Source organism: Balaenoptera musculus, chromosome 11, assembly GCF_009873245.2.
Source record: "Balaenoptera musculus isolate JJ_BM4_2016_0621 chromosome 11, mBalMus1.pri.v3, whole genome shotgun sequence".
Lineage (NCBI taxonomy): Eukaryota > Metazoa > Chordata > Mammalia > Artiodactyla > Balaenopteridae > Balaenoptera > Balaenoptera musculus.
In genome coordinates this window covers 96,444,789-96,471,355 of record NC_045795.1, presented here as the reverse complement: position 1 = coordinate 96,471,355, position 26,567 = coordinate 96,444,789, and the positions used below count along the sequence as shown (strand labels likewise).

General features: G+C 45.4%; 1 protein-coding gene across 5 annotated transcripts in view; it reads left to right on the top strand.

Annotated features, from left to right (window-relative positions):
• Positions 1-4,260: 4,260 nt before the first annotated feature.
• The window catches only part of SRGAP3 (SLIT-ROBO Rho GTPase activating protein 3), a 259,624-nt gene continuing 237,317 nt past the window's right edge, over positions 4,261-26,567 (top strand). For all 5 annotated transcript variants that reach the window (XM_036870420.1, XM_036870419.1, XM_036870418.1 and 2 more), the window contains exon 1: positions 4,261-4,678. In XM_036870420.1, the coding sequence (XP_036726315.1) occupies positions 4,612-4,678 (67 nt within the window). In that variant the 5' untranslated portion in view covers positions 4,261-4,611. The remainder of the gene's footprint in view (positions 4,679-26,567) is intronic.

Sequence of the window (26,567 nt, the reverse complement as noted above, 5' to 3'; positions counted from 1 at the left end):
TCCCCCACCAGGGTTCAAACCCATGCCTCCTGCATTGGAGGTGCAGAGTCTTAACCACTGGACTGCCAGGGAAGTCCCAGGAAGGCCATCATTATACTTGAGGTTATAAAATAATTCTTCCATTAAAACCTCAACTTATCTACTCCTATCAGTCAAACAGAGATTAAAAACAGCCGCACTTGCCCCCCTCTTCCCCCCGCCCCCTCCCCACCCCGAGTTATTGTGAGGACCAAATAAGAGAAACAATATGAAAGGGCTTTATAAAATATAAAGCAGTATATATATACGCACAAGACATGTTATTATCGTCACTATTAACTGTATCAAATTCTGGCACTAACTAGCTGAGTTCTGTTGTTGCTTTCATTTTGCAGAGCAGAGATTGAAGGGCAGAATTATTTACCAAGCCAGCCAAGGATGCATTAATTGGTAGCATTGGAGAATGTCACAAAAGATATCAACTCTTATTAGTCATCTTGGGAGTGTTTCATATTTGACCAGAAAAATAAAATTGCCTTAAACTAAAAACTATTCTGGTCATTCTTCCTCCAAGTAGAGTCTTTTTTTTTTTTTTTCTACTGGGAAAAGAAACCAGTTCAGTGGGTTTTGTGTTATTCAGCTGTAATTGCAATTTAAGCTTCATCAATGGCCGTTTGTGACATGTTTTCCTTATATTTTAAACTCTAAATTCTTTTTTTAATGGCAAACTTCAGGTTGAACACTATATTGATTGAAGAAAAATGTTACTACTTGACAGCAATTATTCCTACGCTGATTGCTCTGGGATAGAATTGGGTACTGGTTGAGTCCTTGGGCTCTGATATGGCCGGATGTGGGCTTGCATGCAATTCAGTTGTGTGATCCTGGGCAAATTGCTTCACTGCTCTGTCCCCCTGTATCCCCATCTGTAAAACGAGGATGATTACAGCACCTGACCCAGTGATAAAATCTATGTCAGTGATAAAACCTATATAGAATACTTGGCCCAGTGCCTGTATGGAGTGAGAGCTTGATAAATATTAGCTATTAGTATAATTCAGGAATATCTAAAAGAATCCAGGAAATGAGCCTGAGGGAAGTGAAATATACCCTCCAGGGGCTATTCCCATCCTTGGGGGGCGGGGCTGGCCCTGCCACCTACCACATTTATCAAATCACATGGCAGAGCCCCTGGCCCTGCCACCTACCACATTTATTTTTGGAGCAATCTGGTTTCTGTTTCTTCCATGTGAAGGGTAATTATCAGGAATGGCAGTTGGTTCTCATATAGCGAGGAAGAAGTGGCCACGTGGAAGAGAATGTCACAGAGGGCAGCTGGGAGATTGGGGTGAGCTGTGGGGAGGAGTGGAAGGAAAAGAGCAGGTCATACCACCTCTTCTTGGGGAAGGAAGATTCTGGATGCTGTGGGTTCACGGTGTGTTATGATGTATTCGCAGGGGGCACAACGCTTTTTTTCTTTTTCCCTTTTTCTTTTTCCTTCCTTCCTGCTTCCAACCCAGGCATGTGTGGAGCCCCATCTCTGGTCCTAGACCCAGCATGGTTGGACCCTAAAAAGAAATACTGCATGGGACCTCTGCTATGTGCCAGGCACTTTAAATCCATGATCACACTGGATCCTGTGGAAAGAGTGAGATCCCCACCATTTTACAGATGAGGAAACTGAGACTCAGTGAAGGCACAGAAGCTACCTAAGGCCCCCCAGCACGCTGGAATGGCAGAGCCAGAATTTAAACCACCACCTGTCTTACGCCGAAGCCCAGCTTCTTCTGTTGTTCAGCACATAGCTCTATACCATACTTCATTTCAGTTTTATATGGCTTTTTGCAACATTTCTGTGGCTCAGTTCCTTACACATGGGTCTCCCAGAAATCTTGGTGGATTTTAAATTTTAGTAATGAAGAGAATAGCTGACATTTGCTAGTTCCTGCCTCAAATAGGCAACAAGCAGTTTAAGTCACTTGCTCTAGTGTTCAGAGCTGGTCAGTGGCAGAGCCAGGCAGGGAATCCAGTTTGTCACATCCCCAAATGCATGATACTAGCTCCCATTTTCCTTTGAGAGTCTAGGCTTGAGGCAGGGATGCTAATCTCTGAGCTCATCTTTCTCAGGTAACATGTGTGGCTTTCACTGTTTTAAAATGGTCCAAAGGGTGACTGCAGAGGGCCTGAGTGTGCCTATGGGAAGGGAGAGATGGGGGGTAGTGGCGATGGCTGTGGGCCAGTGGCATCTACCTGTGAACTCTGTGACCTCCTGTCTCTGGGCACAAAGCTATAATAAGCCCCGTGATTCGCCAGCTGGATTTCTCGCTTGCTTTCTCCAAGCAGATCTCGTGCATTCCCAACTGTGGCTTGTACTGTTTGCTCCATCTCGTACTGAGTGCCCCTCACCTCCCCATGCCGACCTGGGGAGAACGGCTACAGCTGTCACTTTCTCTAGGAAGCCTCAATGGACTAGCATGGATAACCTATTTACTTCTGAACCCAAATCAAGTCATTCATTATGCACTCAGAAAAAGGCAAATGGAAGATTATTTTGAGAAATTTGTGAAAATACGACATTCGGGGGGACAATACATGTTAAGGACCATCTTAATATGTGAAATTCCAGTGGCAGCAACCCTGTAGTGCTTGATTTCATTTTTACAGAACAGATCTTATTCTGCCTTAACTGCATGTGAAATGGGTTTAATCTCCAGTAGAATGCAGGAGACTTTGCACATCTGCACGGGCAGAATCTGGGGTCAGACAGCCTAGGTTTGAATGCTGGTGACTTTGGGTAAGTCACCTCCCATACCTGTGCCTCTGTTCCTTCACATATACTATGCTGTGAGGTTGTTGAGGGATATCATGGTTAATAAGAATTGCTCTCACTTACTTATTACCAGGCTTATTACCAGGCTCTGCACTAAGCTCAGCCTCACATTCTTACTTGAGCCTCCAAGAGCTCCCTCATTCCGGAAGCCCCTTACCCTGCAATATTTTTTCCTCACAGCACTTATCATCTTCTACCATATTATATAACTTTCTCATTTTGTTTATCTTTCATCTTCCTCTCCCAGGGCCTCTCGCCTTGCACAACTCCAGGAGGCACCATTCACAATGCATTCTGAGTTCTGCTTGGGGCTGCTTTTACTGAGAATATTACCATGACTGGTGCTGACTTCCCAGAGTTGGGTGATGTGGACACCCTGGAGCTCCAGGAGGGTGGGGATTTTTTTTCTTTTTCTTTTCTTTTCTTTTTTTTGGGGGGGGCCTAGTTTGATCATTGCTGTGTTCCCATACCCAGAACGACGCCTGACCTGTATTAAGCGTAAAGTAAATATTTGTTGAAAGAAAGAATGAAAAAGCCCCCAAAGAGAACCCATTTTACTGGTGAGGAAACTGAGGCTCAATGAGTTATTGATTTGCCCAAAGCCCCACGAGACCCTGAGGTGGCTGGGTTTCCAGCAAGCCTGCTCCCAACAGCTGTGCAAAGCTGTGTGTCTGAGACGCCTGGCATTGTCCCTGCCACCCCATAATGCTCAACAAATATTAATGAGGTTGCCTACATGGGTCAGCCCCTCTCCTCTGCTAGACAATCCGGCAGAGTGACAAACTGTCACATAGCCATTGCTTTGAGAAATTGAATTAAATTGCGTGTTGCAAAGAAAAGGTGGACCTTTTGGAGTTTTTGGAGGAAAAATCCCTAACCCAACTGCTAATAGTAGGAGTTTGCAGGGGCCTCTCAGGCCTCCCCAGCCCAGTTCTTTTTCCTGCCTCCTTCCCTTTTGTGAATGTTTCTTCCCCTTTTTGCTTGCAGTGAGTTCTGCTCTCCTGTAGGCTACAATGTGTCAGTTGTTATAAAATCCGGGAGGTGGAGCTTGGTGACGAGAGCGGTGGGGGGAGCGCTTGGCCAGCCCCGCAGGGCGAGCAGTCCGGCCCCCTGTTCACCCCGAGCTTAAGCCTTGCAGCAGGAGAACTTCCACCTCGCTCTCCTGGCTTTGAGCCTCACTGTACATCGGACCAAAGGCGCAGAAGGGAGGGAGGATGCGAGATGACCGGCTCTTTGGCAACCTGACCATCTCCTTAGCAGAGAGCCTTCGAAAGCCAGCCGGAGGCTGACTGCAGGACCAAGGAGGTGCCGCGCCTCTCGTGGATGTGTGTGTGTGTGTGTGTGTGTGTGTGTGAGCGGGTGAGCGGGTGTGAGGGTGTGTGTGTGCATCACAACTGTGTGTGTGCATGCCCGGATGAGTGTGTGAGTACATGCATAAGTGTGGTTGTGTGTGTGTGTGAGTGGGGTGAGTGAGTGCTCTCGGTTATATTATTTTTTTGGAAGAAAAATCTTGAAAATATCAGGCAGGTTACTGTGCTCCTAGGGTGGTGGTTCTTCTTCTTCTGGTCAAGAGGACTTGGCCAGACCAAGCTACTACAGACATTTTTCAGCGAGTAAAGAGAATTTTCCTCTGAGAACAAGAGGGATTTTTTCCCCTGGCTCTGCAGCCTAGTGAAAGAGATTTGTCCCTACACCTGTGAAATCGACCAGAGCTGTGTGATTACCAGGGCTGGAGCGAGGACTTGGGAAGAAAAGGAGCAATAAATCCAACAGCCTGTCAGTGCCTTTGGCCACATTGGAAGATGTCATCTCAAACTAAGTTCAAGAAAGACAAAGAGATCATTGCCGAATATGAAGCCCAAATAAAAGGTGAGATTTGGGCTGGGGAGTCATGCCTCCCCTCCCCTTTCCTTCTTCTCTTGCTTTGGCTTTTTTTCCTTTTCCTCCCTGCCATCATGAAATGCTGTTATGCATCAATAATCTTATTGTGAGGAGGAACAGCGGCAGCCGCACAAGTCCGGACTGGTTTCAACTGCAGAGAGCGCTGGCGCTGGGAGTACAGATTGTAGAACGGGCGGCGATCACTGCATTGCAGGTGTGTGAGGAGGATCCTACGCCCTGCTTTAGGAGTGTCGCGGATGCTCCATCATCTTGGCCATGACATGTCACTCTAAGGCCATTTTGACAGTCACTGCCTCCTCCCCCCGCCATGCAAAAAACCCCGTGATTTATTTTTTTAATGATCTGCTTTTTTTTCTCTCTCCTTTCTGGTTTTTGTCATTGCTTTGCCTCTGTCCCTTTCTCTGGGCTGGCATTCACATGCATGTGCTCAGGGAAGCAGCATCCCTGGGCTGCGCTTCTTTGTCGGTGACTCTCAGCTGGCCTGGGTTGCCATGGATTAACTGTTATGGAGCATATTGATCCAAACTAATGCAGGCATTTAGGCATAAAGAGGGAGCTCAGTGCAGAAAATGTATTGTCTCGCAGTGTGCAGCCCCAATCACCGTCTGTGCACTAGCGTTTAGGGTCATCAGCCTTCACTGAAAGCCAACAGCTCAGTGTGCTGGCTGGTAGGCGCTGCCTGGCTTCCGTAGTATCAGGGGAAGCTTGCCAGGAGGATGAGGTGACCTCTGACTGCTTGTTCCAGCTTTAGTGCTACTCACTGGGTGCACACTCCTCTAAATCCACACTAGCAAGGGGAAAGAGGAAACCGGACACAATCGTATAGACAGATTCAGGCAGAATCCTTATTTAGGCCAGACTGGAGCTTCTCCCACCCTCATGAGTTCTAGGCTCAGCCTTGGCAAGGAAAACCTGAAAGCACCATCCACCATGCTCACCCTTTCTCTTAGGATGTACCCTAAGGGAAGCCTGGGCCTGCCCTCTTGGCATATGTTTTCTTTCTGGTCACGGTTCTCCTTGCTGCGACACAGGGTGTGTTGTGGTCTCCTGAAGAAAGAGTAAAGACAAAATACATCTTCGGGGGTGTTGATGCCTGCCCCTGAGGTTATAGGTGGACTGTTGAGCAAGTTGGTGATTTGGGCCTCCGGCGACCTGAGGTTCCACACCTGCTTCTAGGTGCTGCTGCAGCTCAAGGCTCAGTGACCCAGGAAGTAGGGTGGCCTCCACGGGAGCGGTGGGAGGCTGCGCATCACAGCTGCTGTACACGCTTCAGATGCTTGGGAAACTTTGGGAGGGGAGCAGCCATCAGGGGAGAGCTTTGTTTTTTTCCAGTCTCGCCAACCGTCTTGTGCCTTTCCGTTCTGGTCAAACCTGGCACGCAGATCACCTCTCGGTAGACCCCGGGAAGAAATGAGCAGAAAACCCTGCTCTTCCCTGGGCTCCTCCTCTTTAGTTTTCAGTTCAGTGCAGAAGACAGTGATTTACAATGTTTCAGCCTTGCTGAAAATTTAGATACCCGCCCTTTATTGGTCAGAGATCTGAATTCTCTCGAGTGTTCAATACAAAGCCTGGTTTCAGCCTTTGCCTGCACACTTTTTAGGAAGTTTATGTTTTGTAAGACTGGCTGATTATTACTATTTTTTAAAACTGAGTTTCCCATGAAAAATGCCATAAGAGAGAAGGGTATGCTGAGTTTGGGACAGTTTGGAGTTTTTATAAGCATCGTCTTGGTAGAAAATGTGCTCATCTCATTTTTGAAGGATTGCTACCACTGGGCCTGTGAACTTTGCTTGAGGATCAATTAAGCATTTATAGCTCTGGCTGATTCTTTTACTTTTTACCTTTTGCCTTTATTTTAACAACTAATTAGCAAGGGCAAGGTAATGCATTTCAGCAGGAAATTTGTCCAAATGATCTTGTCTCTTCCAGACTCTAAATGTCTCTGCATTCTAGTTAAAAGAGTTTGATTTTATTCCTTTAGGGTTGACACCCACACGATTTAGGTCAGGATGCTATTGCGCCCGAAATTGTCTGGAATCTTTTCTGTCAAAATTCTGTTTGTTCATCATCATCATCATAACTATTGATGTGTGTTCAGGGCTCGACTGTTTGCATGGCTCACTCCCAGACCTCACCACTCTTGGCCTACACAAAGTACAGACAGGGTCTGTAGGAGCTCAGTTTTAGAGATGAGGAAACTGAGGCCTTGTAGTGTTAAATGACTTGCCCAAGGTCACAAGGTGGGAAATGTGAAGGCAGCTGGTTTTCCTCCAGGCCCAGTGTCCCCGATACATTGTTTGCCTGAAGCTGCCCCTTGAAGGATTGATGTCAGTAGCAGATGGCAGTTTTGTGGTGGGGACCGGCTGCCTCTCGATCTCGGTCCATTGTTTGCCCTCTTACTTTCCTCCCTTGCCTTTGTTGCTGGCCTCTGAAGAGCGTTTGACCAATCACCGAAAATAATGCCTGATGCCAATTACCTTCGGTATCATCTGGCCAGTTTGCCACAAACACTCCACCTAGTTTGACAGGTTTTGTCCTCTGTGCATTTTGTGAGGGGAACTTTTGATTTTTAAAAATGATACTGAGTTCTTTGTTGGCTTAGTCCCTTTTTTCTCTTTTTGAAGAATTTACTGACCTAACAAAGGGGAATTTTTTTTTTTAAAGGGGAATGTTTTAAAACAGCTTTTCTTTTTCCTATTGTGAAAAATTTCAGACTCATGCCTTCTCTTGCCTAATCAGATACTTGAATCCCTTTGATTATATACCTGCAACACAGTAGTACACCACATGCTTGCACATTTCCAGTGATAGAGAACTCATCACTTCCCAAGCCCACATATTCTATTTTTGGACCACTCTGGCTGTTGTAAGCAGTTTTTATGTTGGGTTAAGTATGTCTCTAATCCACCTTTTGGTTCTATACCTTGGGACTTCATAGAACAAGACAGATGCTTCTTTCCCATGACTGCCCATTGGGTGTTTGGAGACTCCGGTCATAACCCATGGACTATGATTATCTCCCATTTGCTCCTATAAGATGGTTCACTGCTGCTTTATCATCTTCGCTCACCTTTGGATCTACTGCATCCCGGGTTGCAAACTCCAGTGCTGAGTACTTGGCAGATAGAATAAGTGAGTGAAGCTGGCTAAGTAAGACGATTTGTGGCAGCTGGCCCACTGCCTCAACCAGAGCAACATAAGAAGAGGTGGTAGTTATGGTCGGCCTGAGAGCACATGTCCTGTCCAAATGGGAAGTCACTACTTGGGTTCAACCAGTTGTTACCACTTTGAATGTAGGCCCAGCCAGATCTTTCAATTTTTCAACAGATACCAGTAACCTGGATTAGACCTTTATGCTTTTAAAGAGATTTTGCCAAATGGACCTCCAAAAGATTGTACTGTCAAAAGCCTTCTTTAAGAGTGATACTAGGTTCTAAATGCGACTCTTTAAATGTGGTTGGAGAAAGAAAACCACTATCACTTCCTTTATGGTGTATGTAATGCTTCTATTAATATAGCCCAAGGGTTGAATTAGCCCTTTTCACTGCCCACCCCATCATTGTACCGTATATATTTTGTCTGCTATATTTCTCTCATCCACTAGGCTAGGAGCCTTGTCAGAAGAAAATGAAATGAATTTAATATGACTTGTTCTTGGTGACCCTGTGCTTGCTCCAAAGGGATGTTGCTTCCTGTCCGAGGTGTTCACAAGTGTCCCTTTATGAATCTGTTCAGGAACCCTGCCTGAGAGTGACACCATATTCTCAGTCTGGAACTGGCAAGCTCGAACTTCTTTCCCCTCTTGAAAATCAGAACATTTGCCCATCTCCAGCTTTATGGCGCCTATCCTATTTTTCACAATTCCCTCAAAGATCACTGATAGTGTTTGGTAATCTTATCTGCAGGTGCTCTCCAGTATCCTGGGCTCTAATTCGTCTTGCTGTTAGACATAATGGTCTGTTCTGCATTTATTCAGAATTCCCATTTCCATTTCACCTTAATAGAAAATGAAAATAGAAATGTAGTGATTGATTTTCGTGTTTTATTTTTTTATTACACATCCATATTCATTTTAGGCCATCTTCTTAATGGCGTAAGTCCAGAATTGGGGGGAAGAAGACAAGGTATTGAAGAAGATCACAGAGAAGCATTTATTAACTCATTCATTTATACGTTCACTCAGTGAACATTGAGCATCGACTTTGTTCTTAGTCTTGTGCTGGGTGTTGTGAGAGATGCAAAATATATGATACATTCTTGGCTAAGAGTTTTCTTGGAATATGGCAATAAAATCAGTGAAGGAAAAGAAATTTAAAAAACCCCAAGCATAAAAAACTTCCAACTCAGCACCAGAATGAATTTAGTCTTAAAGAGATTATGTGATAGAGTTATTGGACAATGACCTTAGGAGGCCTCACCACCTTCAGTGGCTTCAGTGAGGAAAGTAGGCTGGGTTGGGGAACAGTGGGGAGTAGTGAGGACTGTGGCTGATTAGGGAGCTCACTTAGAGGAGGCAGCCCCTGCTCAGCTCTCGCCAGTCATTACCATGAAGGGATGTGAGCCCAGAGGGGTTAGTTCTTTCAGTGTTTCCAGGGCATCTGGATTTTAAAACAAAGTCTCCTGATTATTATTTTAAATATTTAAAAATTTAACTTTTAAAACATTGAAAAAATTGGGTTGTCTTTTTCATTATTGAGCTCTAAGAGTTCTTTCTACATTCTGGATACAAGTTCCTTATCAGATATATGATTTGCAAATATTTTATCCCATTCTGTTGGTTATCTTTTCCCTTTTTTGATGGTGTCCTTTGAAGCACAAAAGTTTTTAAATTTTTATGCAGTTCTGATTATCTATTTATTTCTTTCTTTTCTCATGCTTTTGGTGTCATTTCTAAGAATCTTTTGCCAAATCCAAGGCCATGATGAAAATCTCCTGATTTTTAAGTGGTAGCTCAAGTTTTTAAGAAACACTTTGCTACATGAACAAACCTGTCGGTAGGAGAGCTTTAGCCTGTGCCCACCAGTCTGCAACTTGTGGCCTACAAGTTGACGTCCTTAAAGGGTCTTGGTGACGGGGCCTCAGCCAGTTTACCTGTTTCATCTTCAGTTGTTTTCTCTATAATAGGCCTGTGCTCTCATATCCACTTTAGACCAATTCCTTGTCTCTGCATCCTCCATACTCTTTTTCATCTCCAAATATTTCCCCATTTGTGCCTTTATTCTGCTTAAAATGTCTCCTTCTTCCCCTCTTTTTTTTTTTTTCTTTTTTTCTTGTCTGGGCAACTCCCGACCATCCTTCAATGCCTGCTCAAATGATCCCTCTTCCATGACACCTTCCTAATAACTCTTCTGGGCAGAATGAGTGATTCCTCACATCTGCCTCTCTATTCTGAGCGTTATTATCCTTCATTCTTATTTTGTGTTTAGTCCTTCAGCCATGAACTCTTGAGGGCAGAAATGCTTATGGTCATTTTCATTTCCCCCATGTGATTGGCGTACAATCAGTTGAGCTAGTGACTTGATAAGTTACTAATAAGTTTTACTTTTATAACTCGCAGCTCAAGCTCAAGCTCGAGTTATATTTTCTTTGACATTTGTCTTAGCTCGGGCTGCTATAACAATATACCATGGGTGGCTGGGTGGCTTAAACAACAGACATTTATTTCTCATACTTCTGGAGGCTGGGAAGTCTAAGATCAAGGTGCCCGCAGATTTGGTTCCTGGTGAGAGCACGCTTCCTGGCTTGTAGACAGTTGCCTTCTCGCTGTGCTCACATGGTCTTTCCTCTGTGTGTGGAGAGAGAGCTCTCTATCCTCCTCTTGTTAGAAGGGGACTAATCCCATTATGAGGGCACCACTCTCATGATCTCATGTGAGCCTAATCACCTCCCAGAGGCCCTACCCATCTCCAAACACCATCACATTGGAGGTTAGGGCTTCAACATGTGAATTTGGGGAGGAACACCAAACATTCAACCCCTAACAATGTCATACTTTCTGTTCCATTGAAAGTGGAGGTTTTATTTGTTAAGGAAATATTTTTCATGGCTTGATGAGTCTCCTTGTTTGTGCCTGATCGGGGAGATATTTGTCTATGGAGACTGGGTGAAGGCTGATGTGTTGAAAGCTTAGGTGATGTTTGATGGGGTGATGTCTGTCACAGTCGTGGTGGGATGTGGTTGGGGAGCATGGCACACCAGGCGCCTCCCAGTCTGAGGAAATCAGTGGATCTGGGGGTCTATATTGGTCATTTCTGGAGTTCTCACCACCAGAGTTTATATGCTAGGGACGACCTTTCCTTTCCAGAAACCTCTATTATTTGTTCATTCATTCACTCACTCACTCAATCACTCACTCATTCAGTGACTGTTACAAGCCATGCTTCATTTCAGGCTACACAGCTTTGCTTATCAATGGGAGGTAATTTATTTATCTCTACGTCTCAGTCATGCATATGGTATCTCATTTTGTGATCCCCCAAATTCTGTGAAATAGTCATTATTATTCCTATTTTATAGATTAAAACCTAAAATTCAGAGACATAAAGTGTATCAGATTGCAGAGTGAACAGTGGCAGAGCTGAGGTTTAAACTGGAGGCTTTCTGACTTCCAGTTGTGCAGGGAGGCAAGATGTATGCCAGGGCAATTTGGCTCTGAAACCCAGGGGTTCCTTCGCTGGGGGGCCAGTCTGGGGCGGGTTTTAGTCTTTGACTTCCTACCCCTCCTAACCCTTCCACACTCCTTCTAATCCAACCTCTGCTATCCCCTACTTAGCCACCTAGCTGTGTCAGATCCCTCACTCCCACTTTGAAAAAGGGCCCACTGGAGACTTGACGGAGGCTCCACCAGCCTGGAAATACAGAACCAGCAATCTTAGGTGTCTTCTAGTCCAACGCTCCCACTTTTTTTTTTTGCCCTCCAGATGTGGAAGCTGATGTTCAGAGAAGACTTCTGGCTCGTAGGCACTTCTAGACCATATTTCTGTGAACAGAAAAGCTCTATTCGCTTGGCTCGTTGCTGTAGCCTTGTGCCTGGCATCTCGTTGGTGATCAATAACCGCATGGAGTTGAATTGCTTTGGTGGGTGGGGCAAGCCAGGTGGGGACGGTTGCCTGGGAGGCAGAGCGGAGGTGCCTTGGAAAAGAGAATGAGGCGGGGGTATAACATGGAAAGGAGGAGAGGAGGTGAGGCTGGTTCAGAAACTCTGTCCTGTCCTTGTAGCCGCCAGGAAGGGGACAGGGGTTGACTTCTTAAAGGTGCTGAGTTTCAGTTCAGAACCTCTGGCCTAATACAGGCCGCAGCAAGCTGTATCCTGGGCTTGATTTCACTTGTAAATGATTTCTTCCTGATGGCTTGTTGGTGTTTATAAAATATCTTGGCTGGCCAGGAGTGGGGTTTTGGCTCTGTTCTCTTAATTTGTTTAATCATTAGGCCAATTTATGTTTGGAGTAGTGTTCCCTGAGGTGTATTCCATGAAATTGGATGTAAAGAGGCATTGGGTGGAAAAAAATAGCTCTGTGGTCAAATAGGTTTTGGAAGTTCTAGCATAAAGTGAGTTAAGTAGGTTTGTTTCCCACAGGACTTGAGTGTGTTAAGTGTGAACCGCCAAGAAGCGGGCCACAGACTTTCCTCAAACTTACTCAGCCTTGTAAACCTTTTTCATAGAATATCCCACAAGACTGTTCCAGAGATTACATTTTGGACAATGTCAGGCTACACAGTTTGTGGGTTATCCAGATTCTTTCTCTTTTTGCCTTTTGCCCAGTTCCCTAATTTTTACAGTTTCCTAAGGGGACAGTTTGAAGAGGGGAAGAGGTAAAACAAATGCGTATCCAGCTGAGATAAGTGATATCAGTGTGGTGTTTCGAGGTCACTTAGAAAATGTGGGTTTTGACATTTCCATTTACTGAGCTCTCAACCATTGATTTAAATGGTAATTTTGTGACAGTTCTTTCCTGATCAATATGCGTGGCGTGTGCGCGCGTGCCCGCCTGTGTGTGACAGTAAGGAGGTGCACTCAACTGCAGGCAGCGTTCAAGGGACCTTGAATGGACCTTGGTGCCACCGCTGGGATTGCACAGTTGATGCCAGCTAATAACAATGCAGATGGACACACAGAAGCCCGTGGCCCGTGGCGCCTCAGAGTGAGCAGATCTCAGCCACAAATCCAGGTGCAATAAAAATATGGTTTTCTTTATTTTTCTGTAACTCGATTTACATTTCACATCCCTATTCTGCTGGGAGTGGCAGAAATAAATCTAAGTGAATTGGGGGTTTTCCTCTTGTTTTCTCCATTGTTGCGTCCCAAGGTGCAGGGGGACTGGGGCAGTGCCAAGTGGACATCTGTTGTGGTTTATCATCAATCTACTTTAGGCAACTACCAAGATACCCTCCTTCCTGTTGGGTCTGCAGTGGTCGGTCCAGCCAGTGGTCCTTCTCTGTTCCAAACCTGAGGCCATTTTGCCTGTTCCCCTCCTCACCTCCTTCTATGAGATTTGCAGGCACTGGGAGTCATCCTGGGGCTCACACACCGTGCTGGGTCGTGAGAGACTCTGGGCATTAGTCTCAGGCCCATCTTGCCGTGTCCAGCACTCACTTCTCCTCCAGGACCTCCCTAGGGTGCTGCCTGGGGAAGTGGCCCAGCTCCTCGGGTCTCAGATTGTGCACATATATATGGACATTCCCTCATCACCCTCCTTCCCTGGGCTTGTCTGTGGTGAGGCAGGGTGTGGGTTATTTTCTTACAGATCCATAAAATCTACACACACCTTGCTTTACAGTCTCCCAGAATCTTTATCCATGTGTGGGGGAGGGAAGGGGAGGGGGATTAATAGGGGTGGTATCCTGGCTCTTTGTCATCATTCTCTCAAAGCTATTGTCCATAACCCACATTCTTTCTCTTCTCCCTGAGGGCTGGGATTTTGAAAGTCAAAAGCCAAGAATTGACTCTTTCCCTGTATTATCCCTGAGGCAGTGAACACAGAATGCCCTCTCTGCCTGAATAAGGTCCAGGAGGTCTAAGGAAATGTGGGAGAAAAACCTTCAATATTTCAATATATTAAATGCAGTGAATTTCCTTCCTTTTGCATCTGCACCATCCTGGCCCAGGCCACCATCACCTCTTCTTGGGACCACGGCAACATCCCCCTAACTCAGGGTTTCTCCACCTCCGCACTACTGATATTTGGGGCTGCGTCATTTTTTGTTGTGAGGGGCTGTCCTGCACCATGTGGGATGTTGAGCAGCATCCCTGACCTCCACCCACTAGGTGTCAGCAGCCACCCCCCAGGCCCCAAAGTTGCGACAACCAAAAATGTCTAGGCCGCCGTTAAAGCCACTGTCCTAACTGGTCTCTCTGCTTCTTCTCTTGTCTTTATAGTCTTTCTCCCTGCAGCAGCCAGCAGTAATCCTCACACAATTTGATCTAATCATGCCACTTCCTAGTTTCAAACCCTCTGGTAGTATCTCACTGCTCAAGAATTGAATCCAAACCGCTAGCTGGGCTTACGAAGCCCTGCTCTGCCCATTTCAGCCACCTCACCTCCAGTCTCCTGGTGCCTTGAATTCTCTAAACTTGTACCCCCTTTGGGACTTTGCACTTAGCTTTTCCTTCTTTCTCTTCCCCTGGATTGTCACATGGCTGGCCTCTTCTAGGTATTCAACTCTTGGCTTGCATGTCACTTCCTGACCACCCAATCTTAAGTATCTATGGAGTAACTATTGGATTAGCTGACTTGAAGTCTCAGGAGAGCACTTCAAGCTATATGATGTTTTGCCTATATGATATTTCCCCTTCTTTTTTCTTTTTACCAGAATTGAAAGTCTTTAAGAACAAGAGTTTTGTTTCTCATGTCCATTTGTGTTTTGTTAGTACCTAGAATAGCATTTGGTATATAATAGGTGACCGTGGGATTCGGTGAGTGAACGGTGAGTGTAGATGTCCTTGTGCTGGCCTTTTTTTTTTTTAATATTTATTTATTTTATTTTATTATTTTAATTTATTTTTTTGGCTGCGTCAGGTCTTAGTTGCGGCACATGGGATCTTTGGCGAGGCATGCGGGATCTGTTTTCCTTGTGGTGCGTGTGCTCTTTGTCGCGGCGTGCAGGTTTTCTCTCTCTCTCGTTGAGGTGCGCAGGCTCAGTAGTTGCGGCACCCAGGCTTAGTTGCCCCACACGTGTGGGATCTTAGTTCCCCGACCAGGGATCGAACCTGCGTCCCCTGCATTGGAAGGCGGATTCTTTACCACTGGACCACCAGGGAAGTCCCTGGGCTTTGCACCTAAGCACACGTGTGTATTCTGCTTTGGGGTGCATGGGCTTGTACCAGGAATTGCAGTTTAGAGGCACATAATGGAGCAGATCCAGGCTTTCTGAAACCCTGACTGAGAGGTAATTCAAGAAGATGAAGAATCCAAAGAAGGGACAATTGTATCTATGCAGAGCCGTCCAACCTTTGGCTTAGAGGGGAGTGAGATAGAGAGACCAGGGGGCCACTTGCAGGGATACTGCAGGGAATTTAATGTCTTCTGTTGAGTTCCTAGTATATAGCTGAAATGGGGACACAAAAATGGATAAAATATGGTCCCTGTCCCTGTCTTTGATGGACTCATAGTTTTCTAGGAAAGATAGTTACAAAAATAGATTAATCGATTATAGTACAGTGTGATAAGTACTGGGACAGTACTGGAATCACACACTGTGGAAACTCAGAGTGAAAGTGACAGCTTTGCTGGGGAGAGATGGAGAAGTTCTTCTAGAAGAAAGGACTTTTGGGTAGGGTTTTGAAGGATAGGTAGAAGCTCTCCAAGTGGTGAAAGGCATTTCATGAGGAGAAAACAGCAAGCGCAAAAGCATGGGGGTCATGAAAGGGCCTGGGTACTTGGACAATGGTGAGAAGTCTGATGTGGCTAAAATCCAGAGTAGGTAGAATGGAGTGGGGGTGGGAGATAAGACCAGAAGTGAGAGGATTTTGAAGTTCCTTTCTAACCACTGGCTCCTGTGAGTCTTTGACCTTGGAGATAGTAGATGAAACTCTTATTTTTTGATAATACTTTTTTCTGATTTTTGGGTATAATGCATGCTCATTCTTTTAAAAGTTTTGAAAATACAGGAAAAAAAGAAGAATCTAGAAGTCACTACCTGAGATAATCACTGTAAAAATTCAGTGTATTACCTTTCAGACTTCAGATCTCTTTTATATCTGTATATAACAAAAAATAGGATCATAGGTCTTTAATGAAAAATTATAAAAATAAAGCTGATAGGCAAAACATCATTGGCCTATAGGCCTACGGCTTGAAATAGACTATGACCTTACAATAAAGAGACTTTGCTAAGTAAGAACATCAGTCAATATGCATGACCTCCCACGTGTTTTGATGGTCCATGAGGGCTGGGGATTTGTTTGTTGGAAACCATTTTCTTGTGGTGATAGGTTTGTGTGTGGCCATTTCTGTCCCACCAGATTTATATAAAACTCATCAAGAACTTCCCCCATCTCCACATCTGTCCCAGCTACTTTCAGCTAAAGAATTTCCCCTTCCTGGTCCTCCATAGTCTCACTTCCCTGTTGGTACCCAGGCAGCTGTTCCTACCTTTAGCAGGAAGTATTAAAAGGAGAGTCCTGTCAAAGGCAAAGAATTTAGCCCCTCCCTGGTGGTACCTTTCCTCATTGTTGTCCCTCTGCCCGCGTCCCTGGTCATCAGTGGTACTTTTGGGGTTCCTGTTTGCCAGTCTGCTCCTAGCAGTGGTAACCTGCTATCCCTTTGCTTCTGATGGCTGGTGAGGGTATTTTCCGGGTATGGTTTACTATAGATCAGTAAGTTTTCCAACTCTTTGTCAGACAGAAAGGCCTGGATTCCTGTAGGCGGGTAGAGTTCCCATGGAGGAATTGGAGCTCGGTGGGAGGGGACAGCTCCAAAGGGGGACCATCCATAGCTTAGAGTGCCTTATAAGGAATCAGAGAGAGATGCCATGAGAGGACCCTTACCAGTGAAACACCTTAGCCACCTTCAGGGACAGAAAAGAGTGGGTGTCTCTTCTCTGATTTCATTTGTGCTAAAGAATGCAAACTGGCTGAGCAACGTGACTGCTCCCCAGCTGTTGTCTCAGCAGGATATTTCCAAGCAGAGTTGCCAGCACGTTACTTTTTAGTTTACAGCATCTGTATTTTGATCAGTGGCCTCTCCAGACAGTATGTTTTGGATCTCCTGAAGACATATCATCTTGGGGAAACTGAGGCAGAACAACAGCCACTCTCTCACTTCTGACACCTGGTAACTGATTACTCCTGGACCTCCACCCCCAGTCATTTGGACTCCGGAGCTTTTGCCTGGTTTTGGTCTTTTGAGTTTACTCGTCCCTTGACAAAGCTAATGTAGGGCTTTGGCCTGATCAGTTTTGGCCTGACCCTCCTGTCTCAGGGCTTACCCTGAGTGTCTCTGTCTTGCTGGATCTCATACTTGGCATAATAGTGCCATTGAAACTCTGCGCCAAAAACAGCGGGGGTCCTATTGTCTTCTGCCAGAAACACAGAATTTTTAGGCCATTGGGAATAGTGGGAAAGAAATTTTGAGAATGTGGTGGGTCAGTCCACTTTGATTTAGTTTAACAAGTATTTATTGAGTTCTTGCTATATTCCCTGCCCTCATAGACTTTATAATGCTGTGAGGAAGACACATTTTAACTTGTAATTACAAAAAGATTGAGTATTATGTAAGGGTGGTTCAGAGTTCTTCGGGGAACCTGTAGCGAATGGATCTAAATTGCTGAAAATGTTGTGATTTCTGATATTGGTCTGTAAAACTGAATCATATTGGCTAAGCTTACCTCACCACCATTATTTCCTGAGTTATTTAAGATCTAGACCGAACCATCTTTCCATTTAGAGAAGGGTCAGAAGCCATCAAAATATTTAAGGGGTCAGGAAGATGGGTTCTTCTAAGGGAAACACACAACTCTTTGTGTAAAAGATAAAAATAGTTCCAAAAAAGGAATTTTCTAATAGTTATACTCAAGTTGGTAAATATAATCATAGGATAAGTGCTTTTAAGGTGAAATTAAAGCCAGGAATCAACTGAAGAGGATTGAAAATCATCTTGGTTGGATAGAGTTATGCTAAAGTCACAGAAATTGGGTGAGACAAGAATATGGATTGTGAAAGGAGGCAGCTGTGATATGGGGGGGACCGTGCTCTGGATGGAATTGCACAGACCTGGGTTTGCGTCTTGGCTTATGGCTCATCAGCTGAGTGATGTCTTTTTTTTAATCCAAGAAAGAAGAAAAATAGGGATAATACCTCATCAGTTTCCGTATATGAAAAATGGGGATAGTAATACCTACTTGTGTGTGTGAGAATTAGTTGAAATAACACACGTCAGAATTTCCAGCATGCTGCTTGGCACACAGGAGCATTCACTGAACGGTGGAAATGTTAGCTCAACCAATCAGAAGGTCACCAACATTGAGTCTTGGACAGTGAACCTGAGCCTACAGGTGAAGCCCCCAGTGAGTGTACCAATTAGTAGGGAGAGGAAAATGCAACAGTACTGGAAAACCATCAGTAGAGGTGGCGTTACCTGTATGGGCAGCTGGGAGAGGAAGGTTCCCGTAACTCTTAGACAGGCATGATGCTTTCTTTGCCTATTGCAGTGTTTTCACCCAGTGTGGCTCCTGGGCTACCTGCATTAGAATCTCTGGGGGTGGGACCTGGGAACCTGCGTTTTACAAGTGTCCCAGTTTTCATGAACTTGAAATATTTGGACCCGGACTGTGGTGAACTCACCAACTTGACTGTCTGTGTATCTTTTTTTGAAGGCAAAAGAACCTTTAGTTGCTATGTAGACTACTGATGAATGAGAAAAAAAACAAACCTGAACCCCCAGTGTGTGTGTGTGTGTGTGTGTGTGTGTGTGTGTGTGTATGTTACAATCTTGTGTTTTTTTTAATAAAAAATGTTTGTCTTTATATATTTGGGTGTGCCTAAAAAGAGTCTGATAGTTCTTACTGACTGGTAATGATGTTTATTCTTGGGAACTAGGAATGGAGTGGAAGTCAGGGATGGGGCAGGATGGTAGTGACAGGGAACAGCAGAAAGGAGACCTTTTCTCCTTATATTGTTCAATATTGATTGAATTCTAAAATAATGAGCATGATTACTTTTCTAATTAAAAAGCCACCAAGATGACAATAAGTAAGGAATTTGACAAATTTTCCTGCTGTGGAGGATGTTCAGACATCAACTGAACTATAAAAGAAAAGAAAAGAAAGAAATGTAGAAAGAAAGAAAGACATCTGCAAGAGATATTTAAGTTATGCTTAACTTCTTGTGGTGCTCGTTATATACAGTAAGAATGATTGCTGAAATGAAATGTATTATTTTACTGGATTATTCCTCCATGTAGCGAGGAAGATTTTTTTCCCTGCTCTTCCACAATTCTAAGAGATGGTCCTAGAGGGGGAATAGTCAAGCCCAACCATTTAGTTTATTGGGTTTAAATCAGAAGCCATTGTGGTGCTGTGTCCAGAGTCTGGGATTCAGAGGCATAGACCTGATTTTCATCTCTGATCTATCTTTTGAGCAAGGCACATCTCCATTCTGCATCCTTGCTTCCTCATCCGTAAAATGAGGGTGTTATCTACCTTAAAGGCTAGTTGCCGCGAGGATCAAATGAGGTGCTGTGTGAGAAAGTAAACTCTAGAGTGCTGCAGAAATGTTAATTATTTCTATTTTTGCCTAGCTCCCTCCGGACATGCTGCTATTACCGCCGGGTTGTTTATGTGTCTGTCTCCCTGTGAGCTCATTGAGTGCAGGGGCCTTGTTTTATTCATTCCCTGAATTCTTATGCCTAGTGCCTGCAACACAAGAGGCATTCAAAGCAAGTTCTGGAATAGCTATCAAGGATAGAAAAATACATGCACAGTTAGGTTTTGGCTTATGAAAATATTAAGATGCTCTTCCAGGAAATGCTGTCTTCTACTTCTGTTTAAAGGAATTAAAAACAATTCATCCAAGTCGACAACAGAAATGATACTGCTAGGAGAAGGTAAAGGACTTTATTAAGGAAAATTTAATTGCCCAGTTTCTAAAGAGACAGCCACATCTCTCCATCCTCATTACTGTCAAGTGCAGGATGGCTGTTTCCAGGGAGGGCAAGATGAATGAAAAAGATTGTGAAAAGGCAAATCCTGATACTCCTGGAGAAAAGTCTCCCAAGAAACAGGAATGCCCCCTGGATCACCAGTTTCCTTTATTGTTTGTCAGAGCCCTAGAATAAGCCTTCTCTGGACTCCTCAGACAATGGCCCTCTTTGGCCTCTACCCCAGACCTTGGCTGGTGAACCACAAAGTCCCTTACTTCCCCTGGAAAATAAGTTGCTTGACAAAACTGGAAGGATTATCTGAGGCCCAATTTAGGGGCTCCGCTACCTCTAAGACCCAGATAATTATCATCTGAATGGGCAGAGGGGTGGACTGGGGCCAAGACTGGAAACAGAGCCCTGGTGTAGATCTGCAGTTAGGGCAGAGGGGGCCAATCTCAGCTTTGGCAGTCTGGACCCTTCTCCAACACTGCCACGAATCTGCACTGTCTTCTGCCTTTCCCATACCAGTTGCCTAAGCACAAGACAGCTGGAGAGCACCATTACATGGGTTCATAATTGTCCAAACAAGTGCTGATTGCTGCATGGACCGTTGTCAGCCTAGATGAAGTTTCTAGTGGCCTGCCAAAAGGCTCTGCCCTGTTCATTGTTTTAATTGAGTATTTGGATGAGGACATGAGCATGCCTAACCAGTTTGAGAATGTCAGGAAACCAAGGAATGCAGGCTTGGTGATCAGGACATGTTTTGTTTTTTTTTTTAATATTGATTTATTTATTTATTTGGTTGTTCTGGGTCTTAGTTGTGGCAGGCTCATTAGTTATGGCTCACAGTCTCCTTAGTTGTGGCACGTGTGCTCCTTAGTTGCGGCTCGTGGACTCCTTAGTTGAGGCAGTGGGCTCCTTAGTTGCAGCTCACGAGCTCCTTAGTTGCGGCTCACAGCTCCTTAGTTGTGGCATGTGAACTCTTAGTTGCGGCATGCATGTGGGATCTAGTTCCCTGACCAGGGATCGAACCCAGGCCTCCTGCATTGGGAGCGTGGAGTCTTAACCACTGCACCACCAGGGAAGTCCCAGGACCTGGTTGTTGGTATAGAACTGCCCGAGTTTTGCAGCCCAGCTTCTCTACTTTCTAGCTGTGTGACTTTGGGCAAGCCTTTTCATCTCATTGAACCTCAGTTTCCCCATATGTAAAGTGGAGATAATTATCCAACCTCAAAGAGTTATCTAGGGGGTTAAATTAGATAATGAATGTAAAGCCCTCCACACAGTGCCTGGCACATAGTAAGGACTCAGTGTTGGTTATTATTATTAATAATCACAACTATAAGAGTAATATGGCAGGCTTGGGAGTCCAGTAGATCTGGGCTCAGATTTCAGCTGTGCCACTTATTAGTGTGGACAAATTGTTTAACCTCTCTGAGACTCAGCTCTCTGTACCACTGTAAAATAGGAACAATGATACCTACCTTGGGCATTTCTGCAAAGCACTCAGGCCAGAACAGACACACAGTAGATGCTCCATAAACAGTGGTTATCATTAAGAGAAACAGCACATCGTGTGGCAGACAGAACCAGGAAGCAGAGAAATCTTAAGAGAATGGGATGAGGTACTGACTCTAAAAATGTGAGTTTAATAGTATCTTTAAGAGAATACCACCAACTCTTCAAGAGAAAGATATTGAGCCCCGAAAGGAATTTCTCCTTTGAATAGATAGAAACATGAATGGGGCAATAACAAATTGGCCTTTGGTTAGGATGCCAGACCTTGGACCCTGGCCCCAGCCTGGTCCCTTGTCCAGGTGGCTTTTGCCCCTTCCCCCCACCCCGGGAGGTTCCAGAGGGAAATAGATGATAGAAGCCACGGACTGGGAAATGAACACCTGGCTTGAAGCTGTGGCTCAGCACCCTAATGCAGAAGTCTGGTTCTCTACATGAACTCCTTTGGCCCAGGCGGCTTGGGCATGCAGGCCTCCCCTCCAAGCCCATACTTGAATCTTGGTTCTATTGCTCCAGGGTAACCAAAGCTGGTCTGGAGCTTGAACCTCTGCCCCTTCCCTGTAGGGACCAGCCTGGACAACTGCCCTGACTTTTCTCTGAGATGCCAACAGGCCTAACCAGACACAAGGGAGAAGAGAGAGTCAGAAGCCTGGACTCACCCAGACTTGACCTTTGACCTCCTTGGAAGTACAACCTCTTGGAATTTTGGTCCGCAAAGGTGCCTAGAACCTGGCAAGTGTGTAATATTGTATCATTCCAATGGATGGATTCCCATGCTCTTCACTGTGACCCTGACTTGGAAGAAGTGAATTGAGTTGGCCTTTAGCTCACTAGAGGTCAAAATCCCCCTCCCTCCCCATCCTTGTTGACCTTTCTTCTAACACCACCAGGAGCTTAACAGCCAAGCCTATGGTCAACTCAGGGTGTGGCTATCTCCCTTTGTGGAAGAAGTCAATGGAGAATCAATGACTCCCAGACTGCGTCCTCAGAAGTCTGGATTTAAGAATGACTCTTTGATATCCTTCTCTTTCTCCAGATGTTTAAAGCAGCTCAAAACTAAAAAAAAAAATTCAACTTACTTTCTTCCAGACCAGCACTGATCACCAAGCAAGAGGTGGTCTGCAGGCCAGCCATGTATTTTATTGAGATGCACAACAAAGTGAGCAACTTCATGGAAAAATCTGTATTTTTGACTCTTATGAGACAAACCAGATGATCTGGTGTGCTGGGCCCCTGTTCCCTCACAGCAGCCAGTCAGCCAGAGCTGAGTGGCAGCCAGCGTTCTTAGATGAGGCCTGCACTCTTAAGTCTCCACTATTTCGTGGGCCAGGAGCTCCTCCTGGGTCCCTACACCCCCTTATCTCACACCCACTGCTTCATTCATTTCCCTAAGCTCTGTGGTTTCTATGGGCAGTTGGGTTTGCCATTTCTTAATAAGGCCAAGAAGTTACATTCTATCTTGTCTTTCAAATTATGCTCATCAGATAGGATTGCACAATGAGAATCACATGACAGCATAACAAACGGTACAATATCTGTGAAACAAAAATGCCTGACTTGCCACCATCCTTTCAAATTTCAGAATAGAGACTCCCTTTCATTACTTTAAGTAAAGCCTTTACTTCTTCTCAAGGATGAGTTCGAGGTTGGAGTCCAGGGCAAGACACTCTCCCCCAAGGAGAAGCACTGTGGGGGCTGCCTCTGACCCGTCCCTGAGGGAAACTGGGGGGAGGTGGGCTGGAGGGCCCTTCAGCTGCTGGAGGCCATTGAGGACCTGGTGATGTGGTGGGTGGTGGCCTTAGTCATCCCTGTAGTAGTCACAACACATTTTTAGTAGTTAAAAAATCCCCCAGTGTAAGTTGATAGTTTGCACACCGAAGCACAGTTCACTAAAAGCAATTCTGCTCAAACAGTGTGGTCCAGGAACTGTGCATTGAACTCTGAAGTCAGACCCAGAATGGAATTTCAACTTCATTACTTACTGATTGCTTGACCTTGGGCAAGTCATCTCACATCTCTACGCCTCAGCTTCCACCTCCTTAAAATGGGCACCTCGCTGGACTCTTTTTTTTTTTTTTAAATTAATTAATTAATTAATTAATTTTTGGCTGTGTTGGGTCTTTGTTGCCGTGTGTGCGGGCTTTCTCTAGTTGTGACGAGCGGGGGCTACTCTTCGTTGCGGTGCGCGGGCTCCTCATTGCCGTGGCTTCTCTTGTTGTGGAGCACGGGCTCTAGGCGCGCGGGCTCAGTAGTTGTGGCTCGCGGGCTTAGTTGCTCCGTGGCATGTGGGATCTTCCCGGACCAGGGCTTGAACCCGTGTCCCCTGCATTGGCAGGCAGATTCTTAACCGCTGCACCACCAGGGAAGTCCTCGCTGGGACTCTTGTGAGGATTAAATGACATAATTCACACTCAATATTTAGCTTAGTGTCTGGAACGTGGGCCACACTCTGTTATGCTTCCCCAGATGTGGAAGGCTTGATCTGATCCAAGAGTGAGATTAGAACATCTAGAGCAGAACCGGCAGCTTGCAGGCAAACTTAGACTCACTAGTGTGTTTTGTTTGGCCTTTGGAACATTTACAAAAGTGAATTAGTTCCCAACATTTAAAAATTAAGAAAGTCTTTAAAAAATCAGGAGACTTTACATAAAAATCCAGATTTCTGGCATTTCTTATGAAATGGGAAGATCTAGAAACACTGGGCGCCTGTTTTCAGACAGAGGCAAGAATTGGCTGCACCCTCCAACTGGGGCACAGGCTCCACTTTTTTCTAGGGCCCACCTAGTTCACTTCACTCATTTTTTTTTTTTTTTTTAAATGGTAGGTTTCTGCTTGTAAGATTTATTTATTTTTTTATTGATTGATTGATTGGTCGCTATGTTGGGTCTTCGTTTCTGTGCTAGGGCTTTCTCCAGTTGCGGCAAGCGGGGGCCACCCTTCATCGCGGTGCGTGGGCCTCTCACTGTCGTGGCCCCTCCCGTTGCGAAGCACAGGCTCCAGACGCGCAGGCTCAGCAGTTGTGGCTCACGGGCCTAGTTGCTCCGTGGCATGTGGGATCCTCCCGGACCAGGGCTCGAACACGTGTCCCCCGCATTAGCAGGCAGACTCTCAACCACTGCGCCACCAGGGAAGCCCCCATTTTTTTTTTTTTTAATAATTTTAGCAATTTCATGTATCTTTATTTATTTATTTTATTTATTTATGGCTGTGTTGGGTCTTCGTTTCTGTGCGAGGGCTTTCTCTATTTGCGGCAAGTGGGGGCCACTCTTCATCGCGGTGTGCAGGCCTCTCATTATCGCGGCCTCTCTTGTTGCGGAGCACAGGCTCCAGACGTGCAGGCTCAGTAATTGTGGCTCACGGGCCTAGTTGCTCTGCGGCATGTGGGATCTTCCCAGACCAGGGCTCGAACCCGTGTCCCTTGCATTGGCAGGCAGATTCTCAACCACTGTGCCACCAGGGAAGCCCCACTTCACTCATTTTTGTTACCTGCTTGGGCGTTTGAGTTTTTTGATCTGGAGGAAGGGACCAACCTTCATTCAATCCTCCATAAATATTTCCAGCAACCAGGCTTTGGAGGAGACAGCAGGTCGTATTTACTGGCAAATGCCCCAGTGCCTTCTGTGTTATCGATTGCGCGCAGGGCCCTCAGCTCCAGAAATCCGTGGGGCAGAGGTAGTGCCAAGGTCCTCTTAAAAGAATCTGGGACACTAACAAAGATTTGTACCTGTTAATGGATGGCCGCCTTATCACAACCTGTAGGTGGGCTGAAATTTAAGAAGGAAGAAAGTGTAAAGCTTGCCCTTCTGTCTAAGAACCCAGCTGGCCGAGCGCAGACTGGGGAGAGGTGTGCTCAGCAGAGCGCTGGTGAAAAAGACTCAAGGTTCTCGTTGACATTAAGTTTGGTGTGAGTCATGGGGAGGCAGCTGCCAAAAAACGTAATCTGATTTGGGGCTGGGTTTATGGAAGTCTAGTGTCTGGAAGACCTTTCTAACAATTAGAGCTGTCTTGAAAGGACAGGCAGACAGCCTCAGGAAGCCTCAAGCTCCCTGGTGTAGGAGGTGTTTGAAGCTGGGTGACATGCCCCTGGAAAAGATTGTCAGAGTGGGGATTTAGGCATCAGAGGGAGGTTTGTTCTAAGTGACATATAAGGTCTCTGCCAACCCTGTGATTCTGCTTCCTGCAGCCCAGTGGAAGAAGATAATTTCCATAACAAAAGTAGAAATCTTGCTTTCTGATAGAGGAAAGCAGAACACGCTGAAAAGGTAGCCATTTTGCTCAGACTCTGTCAAAGTGGAAATGTAAACTTGCAGCTCTCACCTAGAGATTTGGACAGCACACGTCACTGGCCCTGCCTCGTTCCTGAACCTCATCTCACCTGCAACACCATCCCTGACGCCCCCCTCATTTCTCAGAGATGGAGGGGGTGATGGGGAAGGATCTGTTTTGCACAGTCTGGTAATTTGTTTAAGCTGAACTTTTATGCAGAGCTTGCAAACTGAAGGCACACAGGCCAGATCCAGCCCTTAGTTGTGTTTGATTTGGCCTGGACTGTGTCTTTGAAAAATGTGAATTAGATGCCAACAAGTAAAAATGAGGAGATTTCACATAAAATCTGGACTTCCAGCACCTTTTTAAAAAGTCAGAAGGTCTGGCAGCGCTGGGCCTGCATTCCCACGTGGCAGCACGCAATGGGGCTGAGCGCCAGAGCCCTTCCTGGACAGGATTCGAGCTCTCACTTGGCCACTGTCCTCATCCCCCTAAGCTCGCCTGCTCTGCTGGTTCACCTGACCCCCCGAGGCCCCTGTAGGTACTGGAGTTAGTGACACCTGGTGTAGTGTTGTGGTGGTGGTTTATTTTAATCAAAATCTCATTGAACTTTATTTTCATTATATAAAAGTCACTGATTTTCTCCAACTTTGGAGGGAATATCATGTTTGGGATGGTCTGACTTAAAATATGGCCTTTGTGGTTTACCTGTATTTCACCTTCTAGGAGGTGGGTTGGGTGGGGCACCTCAAAGAGGAATTAGATATCTTCAGAGCAGCTGGAACCAAGATAAAATCTGTATCTCAGGAAAGACTTGCTATAGGTGCCAAGACAGTGCGGACCAAGAATGCAGACAGCACCAGTGTCAACGTCAAATTGAAATTTTCCTCCAGGGCTAACTACACAGAGGATGCCTTACTCTCTGAGGAGCAGAAGAGCTTTATTTGTTTATCTAAACATGACCAGTACATTAGGCAGCAGTTTGTTTTCAAGGCTAT